The sequence below is a fragment of the Hippopotamus amphibius genome, chromosome 7 (assembly GCF_030028045.1).
Source record: "Hippopotamus amphibius kiboko isolate mHipAmp2 chromosome 7, mHipAmp2.hap2, whole genome shotgun sequence".
Classification (NCBI taxonomy): domain Eukaryota; kingdom Metazoa; phylum Chordata; class Mammalia; order Artiodactyla; family Hippopotamidae; genus Hippopotamus; species Hippopotamus amphibius.
The window spans coordinates 117,424,299-117,439,584 of record NC_080192.1 but is presented as its reverse complement, the minus strand read 5'-3'; the positions used below and the strand labels follow the sequence as shown (position 1 = coordinate 117,439,584).

At 34.9% G+C, this 15,286-nt stretch overlaps 1 protein-coding gene across 10 annotated transcripts in view; it reads right to left on the bottom strand.

The window, feature by feature from the left end:
• The window catches only part of MAP4K3 (mitogen-activated protein kinase kinase kinase kinase 3), a 159,866-nt gene that overhangs the window by 64,485 nt on the left and 80,095 nt on the right, over positions 1-15,286 (bottom strand). For all 10 annotated transcript variants that reach the window (XR_009054744.1, XR_009054745.1, XR_009054743.1 and 7 more), the window contains 5 exons: positions 10,615-10,679; positions 5,815-5,870; positions 5,212-5,259; positions 2,646-2,688; positions 1,216-1,288 (listed from right to left, as the gene is read on the bottom strand). Coding sequence is in view for 7 of the 10 variants with exons in the window: in XM_057742254.1 (XP_057598237.1) it covers positions 1,216-1,288; positions 2,646-2,688; positions 5,212-5,259; positions 5,815-5,870; positions 10,615-10,679 (285 nt within the window). In the remaining 3 variants the exon portion in view is untranslated. The remainder of the gene's footprint in view (positions 1-1,215; positions 1,289-2,645; positions 2,689-5,211; positions 5,260-5,814; positions 5,871-10,614; positions 10,680-15,286) is intronic.

Below are 15,286 nucleotides of genomic sequence, written 5' to 3'. Positions count from 1 at the left end.
GGCTTTATTTATGGTACGGAAAATTATATAGAGGCATTTTACAGACTGCATAATGTGGAAAGGTATGAAAATCTTGGCCAGGGATTAAAAATATAAATGAAGCAAATAAAAAATGAAGAAATTATTAGAGACAAGAAAAAAAATTTTCAAGATAGTAAATGTATTAGTAGTATAATTGACTCAGCAAGTACATTGAAAGGATAAGAAGATTGAATGATGAACGAAGAGAACTGAAATCTTCACCTGTTGTAACATAAAGCCTATAAATAATAACGGATAATGGTAGAGATGGCAGAAGACACAACTAGAAGAGATTTTATAAGTCTCTTTAGCACTATTTGACTTTCAAAGTATGTATCTGATAAAAAGATGAATCCATATAAAAAATGGTATATATCATATCTTAAACATGAAAACACGTCACCCAGATCAGTGCAATCCCACTGCTGAGGAGGCAGGTCAGGAGGGCACTGGGGGAGGGACGGTAGCACTTACGCTGAAGGACTGTTTAGATTTCCAGAGTGCCGTTACTTCAAGGTTTTAACAGTGTGAACAAAAAAGCTCTATACCTGTCCACCACTATGTTCACAATGACTAATAGCATATCTAGCAAACAGTAAGTGGTCAAAAACACTTGTTGAACAAATAAATGAATAAGACAGTTTTTATAAAACGATCAAAGAATACCCAGCCAACAAACATGGCTAAGAGAGGAAGGTCTGCGGAGGCAACTAGTAGGACTTAAAGTTAATGAGGCAGATAGAGGCCAGACAATGGAAGACTCCAAATGCTAAGCAATATGTATCTGATCTTATGTGCAACCAAGATATGTCAAAAAGTTTTGAGCAAGAGAATACTGTGAATAATATAATGTTGAAAAATTTGTCAGAATATGGACTTATCTGTGAAAATACGTGTAATATGTGTAGGACGAAGAGTTGGCTTTTTTGGCAAAACTGGAACTATATCAAGGTTTCTAAGAGCCACTTTAATCTTTAAAGCCTTTTCCACTTAATGAAAAACAACATGGTAGAATATTCTACGGCTATGTAATTCATCCACAAGGGTACATGCCTAAATTACTGAGCCTGTTGATGACCTCCTTATCTGCTTTAGTTCTAATAATTTTGACCATTTGGTCTATTTTTTAATAAACACTGCATACAATAATGATAGAAAAACAAAAAGTTAAATTATCAATTAAAATATAATTACCAATATGGTGTACCAATGAAAGATTTCCGTTTGGCAATTGTAGCTGTTATCTGAGCAGATACTCCAAAATCAGCTATTAAAAAAAAAAAGAAACATTTAGAAAATAAAACTGAAAGTAAAATTATTTAAAGTACATGAGAAGAAATTTTTAATAATTTTTTTCATTAAATTAATTTCACAGAAATTAGATATTTTCAAACATCACATTAAAATTTTTAACTGCAATTCAAGGAAAATCACTGGAAGGGACCTTAAGTAGGAATATATTCCATTCATCTCCTGCCATAAACATGACAACTGACATAAAAAACAAACAAACAAATGAACAAAAACCAAAAACCAATAAATTTCTATTGGTGAATCTATCTACCTTGAAAAGACATTCAAACAGAATAGTCCCCAAAATCTTACCTTAGCAATACATTCTAATACCAATACTAATCTCTATCAAGAAATTTATTTTTATGTCAGTTTATTTTCATGTTGCTGTTTTTTAAGTATGTTGAGTTCTAATATCTTCTAGTTTTTTATGATGATTTCTAAATCTTTATAAACTAGATATATATAGGATGTCTCTGAGTAAGGCACACAATACTGACACAAAATATTAAATTGTAGATGGAAACTGTTCACTAAGCCATCAACAATTAGATAACTGCTTTTCTCATATTTAGAGGCGGCTTAGGAAAAATTTATTATATGTAAATTACTGTACTTTTAAACTGACTAGTCCTATTACAGGCTGTAGGTCAAAACAGTATAATCACATTTTTAGAAGATAAATATTTGAATTTTGATGTTTTATCGTGGTATGTAGTGCAAAATAATTGTTTCATATTTATTAATAAAAACTTCATATAATACCTAACAGATATAACTTTGTTTATAAAGTTACTATATGTACAAGTTCTCTGTTTTAAACTTTCAAATTATTATTTAGGTTGCAACCGTTTTAATCATAATTTGACAACCAAAAGTTACAGTTTCAAATAAAGCACCATTTAGCATCTAAATTACATTCTTATATACCTAATACTGTGTTTTATTTTAAAAGTTTGTGTGAGTAGGTAGGATTTTTGGCATTATAGATTTATTGGCTTTTGTTGTTTTTCGGTTAAAAGGTAATTTTGTACAGATTTCTTACTAGAAGTCCCATTCCTAGGATTAGAGGTGAAAGAATTTTCAAGGGATATTATTTCACTGTATCTTTATAACAAATCCGTCATGTGTGAAGGACAGACTTTATCCCCATTTAAGAGAAGAGGAAACAGATACAGAGGGATTATACATGTCATGTCCTGCAATGAGATTTCCACTTAAAAATATACAGATGTTGCTGAGGGAGAGAAACCTAGTCCTGCAAAGGAAAACATAAACTTATTATGTTTTGGAATATATTTGTGCAAGTGACGAAATTCAAATTTACTTACCTAATTTCACATGACCATTATCCGTTAATAGAATGTTAGCTCCCTTCAAAGTGAGAACATTTTAGTTAAAGTAGGAAACATTTTATCAGACAGCACATATAACAGATTAAACATATATATTTAAAGTAATCACAAGTGGCAGCCTTAGACCTAGATATACTTACAATTTAAACTATTCCAAATTAAAATGTTAAATCATTACAACATTCATAGGAAAACTTACTGTCCACTTTTTAGGCAATTCGACTATCCTTATAAAATGTTCTGCCTTGCAAAAAGCTGCTATTAACATAATATGAATGTTATTATGAAAGTGACATATTAGTTTTAATCTGAATGTTATTTTCTTACTGATCAAACACTTTCATCTCTCAAAGGTAGTATTACAGGCTCCTCCCACCTCTTCCAGCCCCCAAGAGAGGAAGAAATAACTAAAACCTGCACCCCTTGATATTACTGCAGCTCTAAGGAGTAAATGGGAGAAATGAGAAAAAGGAAAAAGAAATTAGAGTAAGGATTTTAACTTGAATTAGGCCCTAGCTATCTAGATTTGTGCCAGAGTCTTCAGTTTGGTCTTTCCCCAGCTCCAGATTAATTTTTCTAAATTACATCTTACATCATGTCACCAGCACTTATGATGCTTCCTTTCATCTATCCATCTGTGCATCCATTCATCGCTCTCTCCCTGAGAGACTACTAGGAACCAGATTCTATTTTAAGCTCTGGGGTTATAGTAATGAAAAAGTTCCAGCTCTCATGGAGTTTACACCCAAGTAGGAGAGAAAGAAAATCTAAAAGTGAATACACACAGACACACATACACGAATCAATGAACCAACATATGATTCAAAGCCAGGTAGAGATAAGTGCTCTGAAGATAAAGCAGGAAGGGAAGGCCTCTCTAAGGCAGGGATATTTAAGCAAAGATCTAGATGAAGAGAGGGTGCAGAGTTGTGCCAAAATCTAGAAGAATATTCTAGAAAGACGTAATAGCAAATACAAAGTCCTGGGACCAGAAGGACCTACATACTCCAGGAACTCTTTAGTGTGGTTAGAACAGAATGAGTAAAATGGAGAGATGTGTGAGATCAGGAAAGCAGGGGCCAGATCATGCATAACCTTAACGGCCACGGTAAAAACATCTCAATATTATACCAGGTATGATGGGAAGCCAACAGTGGTTTATAAGCAGGAGTGACAAGATCTGATTTAAAAAGGTCACTGTGGTGTGAGGTAGAGAACTAACTAGGATTACTCAAAAATGGGAGCAGGTGGATACCTGCTCTATTAGAAGGAGAAGTCAGAGGCTATTCCAGAAGGCTAGGTGAGATATAATATAACGGTGGCTTAGACAGGGTAAAAATAGTGGCGATGGCCAGAATCCACCCAATTAGGCCCAAACTCTGAAGTCCAGCACATAAGTTCTTGCATAATGGACCACCAAACCTCCTGGCCAACCCCATCTCTTATCACTCTCCTACATTCTCTTCTCTTCAATTCTATGGTGCAGCCTTTCTACTCCCTAAAATGACCCCACACTTTCTGACCTCCATATCTTAGCTCACACGGTTCCCTCTGCTTAGAGGCATTCCAACCTCCATTTCTGACAAAAATCTATCAATCCTTCTGGATCATTTAAGTACCAATGACAGAGAATCTTTCTTGATTTACTTATCTTCTTAGGATCTCTCCTACCTTTGAATCCAAGGCTCTTTGCTCATGTCTTTTAAGTGGCTTATGAACAATACTTAAAGCAGAGGATCTCAGCAGGTGATGTGAGAGTCCATTGAAATTTCATGCAAAATGTGAAGGCATGTGCATAAGGGCATTTTCTGAGGAGAGAGTCCATGGCTTTCATCAGAGGCTCAAAGCGCACATGATCCACGTCCTCCTTCCCCCTCACCCCACTCTCACCCCACAAAAAAGGGTCAGAACCTTTATGTTAGAGAAAACCTCAGAAAACGAAAGGAGGGGAGAAAAAGCAGAAGGTAAGATGAATGAGGAAGAACGAAGAAATGGAGAAAATATCCAAGCTGGGGAGACAGCAGTATCTTTGGAAATAACCTCAGAGTTCTACCACAGGGGTGGTTTACCACAGCATGCCCATTGCACCTGCTCTCCTCTGCCAGTGAAAGACCAGCAGCAAAGGACAAGGCTTAATTTATCCATTTTGATACATTATTAACTACGGTTCCTTAAGACCGCCAAAGTTTACCACAATGCTCAAAGCATGAAACTTCCTAAAGACTGTAACTTAATGGAAGTTATGAAGCTAATTTGGATTTTATAAATAAATAACCATAAATAAGCTAAAATATGTTACTAAAGCATGAATCCACAATCGTACACTTTGAAAGGATGAATTTTACGGTATGTGAACTGTATCTCAATAGAGCTGCTATAAAAAAATTAATAAAACCCTTCCAAGTATCACTCAATTTTATTGGAGTAACATAGTAAGATCACTAATTCATCAAATAGAATAACTGAGGCAATTCTGCTCATCAGTTTGATCAGAATATTTAGAAATGAAGAGAGGGCCATTAGGTAAACATATGATATATACCTTTATATCTCTGTGCATTTTTCCTTTACTGTGAAGATAGTACAATCCCTGGAGTTTCAAAAAAAGAAAAATTAACAAGACTTTACTACACAGCACAATTTGGGATTTAAAGTGATCAACCGAGTAGTATTCTTTCTTATTTATTTACTCATTACAGAAAGTTCTACTGATAATCACTTTATTTTACCATAATATATGAAAAGATAAAAGAATCAAGAAAATCAAAGAAGCAGAGCTCAGTTTGAACCACTAATTTTCCTAAGACAAATAATTTTCATTAAACTCTGAAAGTAGTTTGAAATAACTTTTTAGAAGTAAATATACAATTAGTATCAGAATGAGTTTCAATCCCATAAGAGTGCTTAATTTTCAAGCCTTTCTTTGGTATTAAGAGGAATACAAAAATAAATAAGTAACAAATCCATAGTGCTTAAATTTTAGGAGGTATGTTATCATACTGAAGCTTTAAAGTATTTATTTGCAAATATAATTTATTACACAACTTTAGAATATTTCATTCTTACTCTACTTAACAGGTAATGCACAATAATTAAACATTTAGTTTAATACAGAACACTACTTTTTAATTAGCATTGAATTTACCTGTAGTGTTTCTCTGCTAACATATGCAATTTGCAGTTCTGACAGAGGTCCTGTTACTATAAAAGGAGAAAATTAATGTCAATAAAATTAGTCAAAGTATGTTTGTTCAATAAGAGACAAAGTTGTACAAGTTCCACTAAGCAATTTAGACTTAATATACTTAAATTCTACTAAAACATAAGCTCCATGAGGGCAGGAATTTTTAAAACTCTCATTTACTCATTGTATCCCCAGTGTTTAGAACAGTGCCGGGTGTGGAAACTCTGTAAATATCTGTGGAATGAATAAAACATGGAAATAGTCACTGAAATTAATTACGTTTTCATTTTTACACCTGATCATGTTACCTCTTAAATGTTAAAATTAAGAAAGCATGGCCAAGCAGTTTAACTACTTTTTATTAAAGCTTTTTTTTTTTTTAAATTTGACATAAAACATGTATTACTGGCTAGGTTAAAAATTAATACTTTTTCCCTAAAATTATTAGCTTTATAGGTATAAATTAATACATATTCAGTATAAAAAATTCCAATCAACAGAGACAGATCTCTCCCTTATTCAAACCAGTATCACTCAATAATCAACAACATCAATAAATGGGTAGTTCAATGTAAAAATGCGTAGTTCAAAGTACTTGTACTTCATAACTGTGGAAGAGAGAAATCTGTTTTACTTCGATTCTTTTGGGGACAAGGCTAAGTTTAAATGTCTGAGAACAAACCATACAGTAACTAATTTCTGTGGTTTGTAAGCCTGGTCTCATCCAGTATGATAGGCCTTCTTGAGATGTCTGTTCCCACAGTAAGGCACACAAGATAACCTGAAAACCCTGAAAATAACACCAGGAAAAAAATTTTAAATCATCTTTTAAATGCCTAGCTAAGCTCATAAACAGTAAGAGACTTGCCCAGAAGCCAAAAGCAAAAAGGGAAATGAAAAACAGAATGGTAAAAATGTAAAATATTCTAGTTGTCTCTTAGGGGAAGGCCAATCTTAGTAAGCTAGGGCTTTAGTTTATCCCCTATATGGGCACAAAAGAAAAGGTTATAGGTCTGCAGAGGAAGAGTTAAAACAAACACCCACATAAAACCAGAATTCTTGAAGGGCTACATCCTCACTAAAATAGTAGAAGAGCACCAGGAGATGATTAGGGATTTGTATGTCAGGGTCTGGGATCTGAACAGGAGAAAAAAATGTCTCCTCTTAGAATTTAAAAGGCCCCTTCTTCACTCATGTTTTAGGGTTCAAATATATATTGAAAACAAAGAGGTCAATGGGGTCCCAGGAAAAAAAATCCAACACTCTCAGAAGGACACACTCTCAAAAGCTATATGTAATTCCCACTGAAGATGACCTCAAAATTATGAAATAAATGAGAAAAAAATTCACCATAAATGATATAACAGAATGTAGAAAGTTGCTGAAGGACAATATTAAACAGAAAGAAAAATGTTCAATGAAAAGTAGAGACAAAGAAATCTATTGTGTTGGAACAATAAAAGGTTCTAATGTTCGTTCTTCAAAGAAAAAGCGAACAAAGAGAGAAGAAGGAATTCATGAAAAAATGTAAATTCAAAATTTGCCCTGCTGTCTCCCACCCTTGTGGTCAAAATACGTCCATGAATTCTCTGATGAATTCCCCCGAAGAGGTGAAACTTAATTCCCTTCCTGAGTGTGGGCTGGACAGAAATGACTTGCTTCTAAAGAACAAATTGTGGTGGTGACAGAATGCAAATTCAGAGACTACATCATAAAAGGTTTTGTGGCTTCCTCCTTGCTCTCTGGGATCACTTCCTCTGGGAGGAGCCAGATGCCATCCTGTGAGGACACTCAAGCTATCCTATGTCAAGATCCATGTGGCAAGGAACTGAGACCTCCTGCCAATAGCCATGTAAGTGAATCATCTTGAAAGTAAATCCTCCAACCATAGTCAAGCCTTCAGATGACTACAGTTCCAGCCAAGAGCTTGACTGCACCCTCATGAGTGACCATGAGCTAGAAGCACCCAGTTAGCAGACATCTGGTGCTGCCCCAAACCTCCATAAGACTTTTGGTCCACACCAAAAGGCTTTTCATATTTGTTCATATTTGGTCCTGCCAAAAATGTCCATAAGACATTTGGTCCATGCCAAAAGATCCTTGATATCTGGTCCCGTCTAAAACCATGTGGCACGAACCAAATATGCTCAGGGATGTTTTGGACAGGACCAAATTTCAAGGACTTTGGCATGGACCAAATGTCTTATGCATGTTTTGGCCTGTCCTAAAAGGGAAATCACCCAATTAAGCCATTCTTGAATTCCTGACCCTTAGTAACTGTGAGATAATAAATGTTTGTTTTAAGGTGACAAATTTTAAGATCATTTTATACAGCACTGGGTAACTAATATAGTTCCCCTTTTAAGAAGATTTAAATTTTAAAAAATCATATGGAGTAAATGATGGAATTGAGGACAGTAACACAAAATACAAAAATTGGCTTAACGGTATTTTAGAAATAAGTGGAAATAATTTGAAAAGGAGGCTTTAATCAAAAAAATTCTGCATCTTTTGATCCAAAAAATTTTGGATCAAAATATGGTTTGAATACACCAGCAAAGAAACAAACAAACACCCAGTAAGCACTGTGGTTATTAGAGAAGTAGAACTTCTCTTTCACCAAATAAGGTAATCTAGGATATTTATACTGCTCCCTATAGAATAACAATATGATGAAAAAGAGAGAGGAGTGGAGGAAACAGACACACACACACAGAGAAATGGAGGTATGTGTTCCATATGGTGATGTAAGTAGACGGCAGTGTAGACTGCAGCCAAAGAGGAGTATACATTGCCATGAGGAGGTTGTCTGGTAGAAACCTGGGTGCAATCAAAGGAGTAAATGGAAAGAAAGATAGGGTTTGGGGCTGTGTTTCAGCATGTGTATTCTCAGCATGCATGTGTGACAGCATCCAAGTTAATACAAAATTATTTTTTCCATTGACTCAGTTGATGTATAAACAAATCAGCACTAATGAATTCATATCACTGTTACTTGTATCAGAGGGCTCAAATGGAATGGTCACAATCATGAAGACAATCCATTTTTGTAACTAAATTGGCTTTCCTGCTTCTTAATGAAGAAAACAGAATTAGACACCTAAGACCAATTATGTATATCTGATGGGATTATTAAACAATCTAAGACTAAAAAATAAGTATGCTTATAAAAACTAAAGATGTAAAAGAAGGAATGAAGAATTACAAAAAAAGAATAAGACAAAAAATGGAAAGAGATCTGAAATAGAACTAAACAATTTCTAGAAATAAAAAACACGGTCACCAAAAATGAAAACCTGACGTACTCATCACAGGTGTACAATCAGTGAACTGGATGATGGTTAGGAGCACCCTCTGCTCTCTGAGGGACTAAAAAGTGGAAACCGTGAAGCTGACTTCAAGAGACATGAAGATATAATGTGCATCGAACTGGAATTCTAGGAGAGATCAGAGGAACTGAAGGAGAAAATATTTGAAGAGATAATAATTGATCACTGTCAGATTTGATAAAAGAACTAAAATCCCAGAGATAAGCACTTTAAGTCCCAAGCAGGAAAAGTAAATCTACACTTAGATACTAGAAACATCAGAAATGAAGAGAAAAACCTTAAAAACAACCAGAAAGAAAGGAAGATTACCTGCAAAGGATCAATAGCTAGCAGAAGGTACCAACAACTATAGAAACTAGAACACAATGGTCCAGTATCTTCAAAATGCTGACAGAAAATACCTGTCAATGGAGAAAATGTGCCTATGTCCACTTAAACTATCATTTAAGAATAAGGAACAAAGAATGAGAGTTTACCACTAGGAGATCTAGCTGAAAAAAACCTCAGAAAAAAAAGAAATTAAATCAATGTGTGGAAACAGTAGAGAAATTAGTCCAAATGAACACACACAAAAAAAGAAAATAGCTTTATGAATTTATAACAAGCTTCCAGAAATACCATGTATGTTCTGCAATGCAAAATGATGCCAAATATCTCTCAATTTTCACTGAACCTTTGAAATAAAAAATGTCGTTAATAACAAGGAAAATTTTCTCAAATATAAAGAACAGCCACACCTAATAAAAAACATTTTCAGAAAAGAAACAGTTTTTCATAAAGCAGAAATTTTCTCATGTTTCTCCTTCTGGCTTTCTTTTTGTTTTGTTTTTGTTTTTTGACCACGTAGCATGCAGGATCCTAGTTCCCCAATCAGGGATCAAATCTGTGCCCCAGCAGTGGAAGCGTGGAGTCCTAACCACTGGACCATCAGGAAAGTCCCCTCTTCTGGCTTTCAAGGCTCTCTGGATCTGACCCCACTCCCCAAATATACCCCAGACAGACCAGTGAGAGTGATTTAACATGTCACAACTTCATATCACTGTGCTGCTGTTTCACCTCCTGGAGCACACTTCTATCTCTTCTTTGCCCATGGTTTACCTATCTTTTAAAGATCAATATAAAGCCCACTTTCTTCATTAAGCCTTCTAAAACAATTTTGGAAAATCTATCATTTCCTGTCTCCTGTTTCAACTGAACTAGCTATATGTAATATGCCTTCTTTAGAATTTGCAAATAATTCAACTGTGTGTAATTTCCCAGCTTATAAAGGGAAAGCTCCTTTCGTCTGCATATATTTTAAATTTCCTTATGTATCCAAATAGCATAATGATAAAACATACTTTCCTCAAAACAACATTAGTGTTTAACATAGTAAATAACTATATTTTAAGAAATTCTACTTAATCTCTTTAACATATAACTTTGGTCTTACCATGATAAATATCCTGTAAAGAACCACCTCCACAAAACTCCATGCAAATCCAAAGTTTATCTCGCCTATAAAGAGAAAACATGCATTATCACATTTTCATGATTAAAACTATTTGAAGTAACAAGTATTTTAAAGTTGTATGCCAATATCTTGAAAAACCACATAAATGCAATGTGCTGAGAGAAAAGCTAATCTCTATGAGTAAACGAGCTACTTAATATAATGTGTTACTGTAACTCAACCCAAGGTTTTAATCCTTAAAATACACGATTTGTAGGATATAAAGATGTCATCCGGCATATCCAAATGAGAGAAAATGTCCCTTTAGTTAAAAACTTTCCCTCTCTCACAGTTTATCCATCTACTCTATGGCTGTATTATAAAAGTTAAATGTTAATTAAAAGGTTCATACCAGAAATTATATAGAGGATTTATCAGAGAATAGCAGTACATTTCAAAGCATATCACTTTGATAGCGCTCTAATCGATAAAGACAAAATGTAAACTTTACCCTCATATCTAGACTCAACGAAGATCTTTCCAAAATAACTTTCATTAAAAATTTCTCACTCATTTGTCTTTAGTAGCACTTCTCTTTCACATTCACATTATAAGACAGCATAATCATATAATCACAGGAGAAATAATTAGCAAAGAAATAACTGCTTATTCCTTTGTTCATTCCTCTGTTGAATCATTCATTATCATCTCAAAATGTACCAGGAAATGTACTATTCTTGGGGGGCAGAGATGGAATAGAAAGTCTCTGACTCAGCAAACTCAGTCTAACACAGAAGAAAGATTCTGCCTTAATAATATGTTGGTCTCTCTTACCACTGCATTCACCGTGCCTAGAAGGATATCCAACAAATGAATATTTATTCCATAAATGAGTGAATGCATGAGTAACTGAAAGAATAAACAAATCAATTAGATTCAGGGTCAGCAAACTATGGCCAGTGGGCCAATTCTAGCTTGCTGCCTGATTCTGTATAGCTCAGGGACTATCAAGGGTTTTCATATTTTTAAATGGTTGCGGGTGGGTTGCCAAAAGAAGAATAGTATTTCTTGACGTGACAATTTTATGAAATTCAAATTTTGGTGTCCATGTAAAGTTTTATTCAAATATGGTCACATTCATTTACATGCTATCTATGGCTGTTTTTGTGCTAAAACAGCAGAGATGAGCAACTGTGACAGAGAAACACATAAAGTCCACTAAGCCTAAAATATTTACTGTATGGTCATTTACAGAAAAGGTTTGCTGACCCTTGGACTGGATTAGAGTTTGATTAATGCACAATCCAGGCATGTATAAAGTTCTGTGAGAAACCAGAGGTAAAAATAACTTTGAGTTTACAAATGAGCTTAAGGAACGTTAGGAGTAATTTTTCCACTGGTGACATGAATGGCACTCTAACTATGTAGATTGCTCAGAATCACCATTTGGTACCTCTCTGTGCCTTTGCTTAAACTGAGGTATAAGACTCGGCCAAGTCCATCAACCAGTGTTCTTTGAAATGATGCTTAGACTCCAATGCAGGATTTCATAGCCTGATCTCTCTAGACTGAACCCCTCCTCTAGAACAATGGTTCTCAAGGAGTGGTCTGGGGGCCTCCGAGAGTCCTGAAGATCCTTTCAGGGGTCAGCAAGGTGAAACTCATTTTCATAATAACACTAAAAACTATTTGTCCTTTGCACTCTCTCTTGAGAATACAGTGGAGTTTTCCAGAGGCTACAGGAAGTGTGATGATGATGTCACCCCTCTGACAGCTACTGGAATATGTGCTTATGTATTCTTGTTTCAAATGCTTCTCAATTTTAACATCTAATATAGTAAATATCAACAGATATAACCCACACAAACTAAAGCTCTTTGGGGTACTCAATAATTTTTAAGAGTGTAAAATAAAAGGGGTTCTAAGATCAAAATTCTTGAGAACTACTGTTCTAAAATATTTTCACATCTGCAGCACATGATCTTTCATGTAAAATTCCTGTCTCAAGTGCTTAAGCGACAGTCAGCAGGGACTTCTCACATCTTACAAAAACTGGCTGAATGGTTGTTTTGGGGTCTGCTTAGGATAAAATGAAACAACACAAAAACTGCTTAGCAAAGGACCTGGACTATATGCCCACTATAAGCTGTTTTCTACTCCTTTTGTTATATTTTGTCTTCTGTATTTACGTGAGGCACCTTAAATTGCTCCTGGAACTCAGTGAAGGTGTAAATAAAGAAAACTGCCTTTTTCTTTTTTAAGAAAAAAAAAAGAGAGATGGGATTAATTTGACATAAATTCTAAGTTATGCTAATCACCACTTCCTTCTTATAAATGCTCACTAATTATGTGATTAATAATTTATCTTAGATGTTTGCTGGGGACAGATGACCAATATAGAGTTTTATAGTCTATATTTTCTAGAAATCACCTTTTCCTTTCTTTTGCAAATTGGTCAATGCTGATCACTAATCTTTTCACACCTCTCCTATCTGTCAAAAGACACTCACTGACAGTGTATGACAATCATGTCTGCTATATTTTCAGTATAGCAATGAGATATAATTTATGTAAATCTAAAGGCTTAGATTCATTTAAAGTGTCTAGTGCTCTGTAATTATCTACTCACCTATCTGTGCTTCAATTCCTTCTTAATAATGCTTATCCTACCCTTTCCAATTTGAAAACAATTCTCCTTTGTAAAGAAAATGGATGCAGGAAATGAGTTCTCTGCTTTCTTACATACTTCAATACTACACTATCCTCTACCTGAAGCTGGTCTACTCCCTTTACCACCCTGCTTAAAAACACAATTTTCTGTTCACTCTATGTAAAATGACTTTCCAACTTACAGACTGAGAAAAAAAAAATCATAATTACATATTTAACACCTTACCTTTACAATATTCTATTTAGTTAAGTTGGCTATTATCAAAAATGCTTGCATATTCAGAGCCTCTTAGAAAAATGACTTCCATCTGTTTCATGAATGTCTCTCTTGTGAAGGTAAATCTGCATTTGCTTTTGGTCATTCACCAAGCCATGTGCCTAACAGGAAAGGACTTGAATCCAATCAGTCCATTTTATGCAGGCCAATAAATTATAAAATCTTTGTCCCTGAGTACCTGAACTGAAATAAAATTAATCACGGAGGTAAATACACAATGTATCACTATTAATTCCCTGACTCAACAAATCCTTAGAATTCTTCATTCTTATTCTGTAAAATTATCTTTCTATCTGACAAGGAATAGAGAAAGAAGTAGAGAGGGGAAAGTTCACTGTTTTCATCTTCTAGTTCAATGTTTACTGGAGCATATAGGAAACCGGCATTCTAATAACTATTTCATTAAATTAAAGAGCTTATTTCTAAAACACAATGACTGAACTAAGTATAATTATTTATATATTTAGACCAAATATAACATGACTTAAAAAGAAAAATAAACTATGAGCATGATCACCAAGGATAAACAGTTCTCAAATGTCTGCTAGAAAAATGGCATGCCAAGTCATTCCTCCTGGGACAGGATGTCCAGCCACGCCCCACACTGCAGCTCCCTGATTCCAGTACTTTACTATTGGTTATCTTGTTGACCAAAGCACTTGCCGATGGCTACTCTACCACATTCAGCAAAATAATTCAACTGTAACCTCAACCATCAATGCGAAAAACAAAAAGTTCAGTAACTGTTAGATATTTTAATTTAGGATAGCTTATTTTAATGTGAGTTGAATTTAAAATGTTTTGGTTCATTTTTAAAGATATGCAAAAATGGCTGCATTCCAAAATGTTATATATAACCCATCCATCTGCTTCCACTTTAACAGTGAGGGGTAGCTATGTATTCAGGGGATACAAGGTGACCTATTTCTCCATAATTATACCTAACAACCCCCAGTTTAGCATATTATTTGACAAAGAACAGGTCACTGGACAGCAGTCCTATGTGACGTTTGCTCCCCAAAAGAAACCACTGTACAGTTAAATCAGTTTTACAAATGTCATATATTATAGTCTTCTCTTGGAAATTAACGTCAATGGTATTTTAAAGGCTTTGAGGATTCCTGTGGGGTGGGGGTGGGGCACAGAACAGAAGGAGAAAGGGAAGGAGGAGGTGTGGAGAGGGAAGAAAAGGTGGGGAAAGGAGGAGGAGGAAGAGTAGAAAGAGGGGAAGAAAGGGGATGCAGAAAGTTGGGAAGGGGAGAAGGGGGAGGAGGAAGAAGGGGAAGAGATAACAGAGCAGAAGGGAGAGGGAAGATGAAGAGAAAGAAGAAATACAACTTCTCTAATTTTGTTTAGTTTGCTACATCTCCCAAAATATTTTTTCCACAGGCCCATTTTTTTCCAAAACAAAAAAAAAAAACAAAAAAAAAGGCAAGTAAGAAAGGCCTCGTCGAGAATATTAGGCTTCTGTTTTACAGGAGCTCAGTCTCAATATTTCTTCGAGAAGTGAGCATAGCTCACTATAATGCTGTTATAACATAGGCTTATGAACTTAATTATATGCTGGTCATCTATTCAGTAAATTCACAGGGTTAAGTCTGATATCCTGGTGAGGAAACTGATTAATGGTCAGGCCACATTAGTTCAATTTACTCATTTTTTTGGTCTAAATTTGTTATAATAGGCTATAATGGCAAAAAGATGCAATGAAGAAGGTCACTAAAA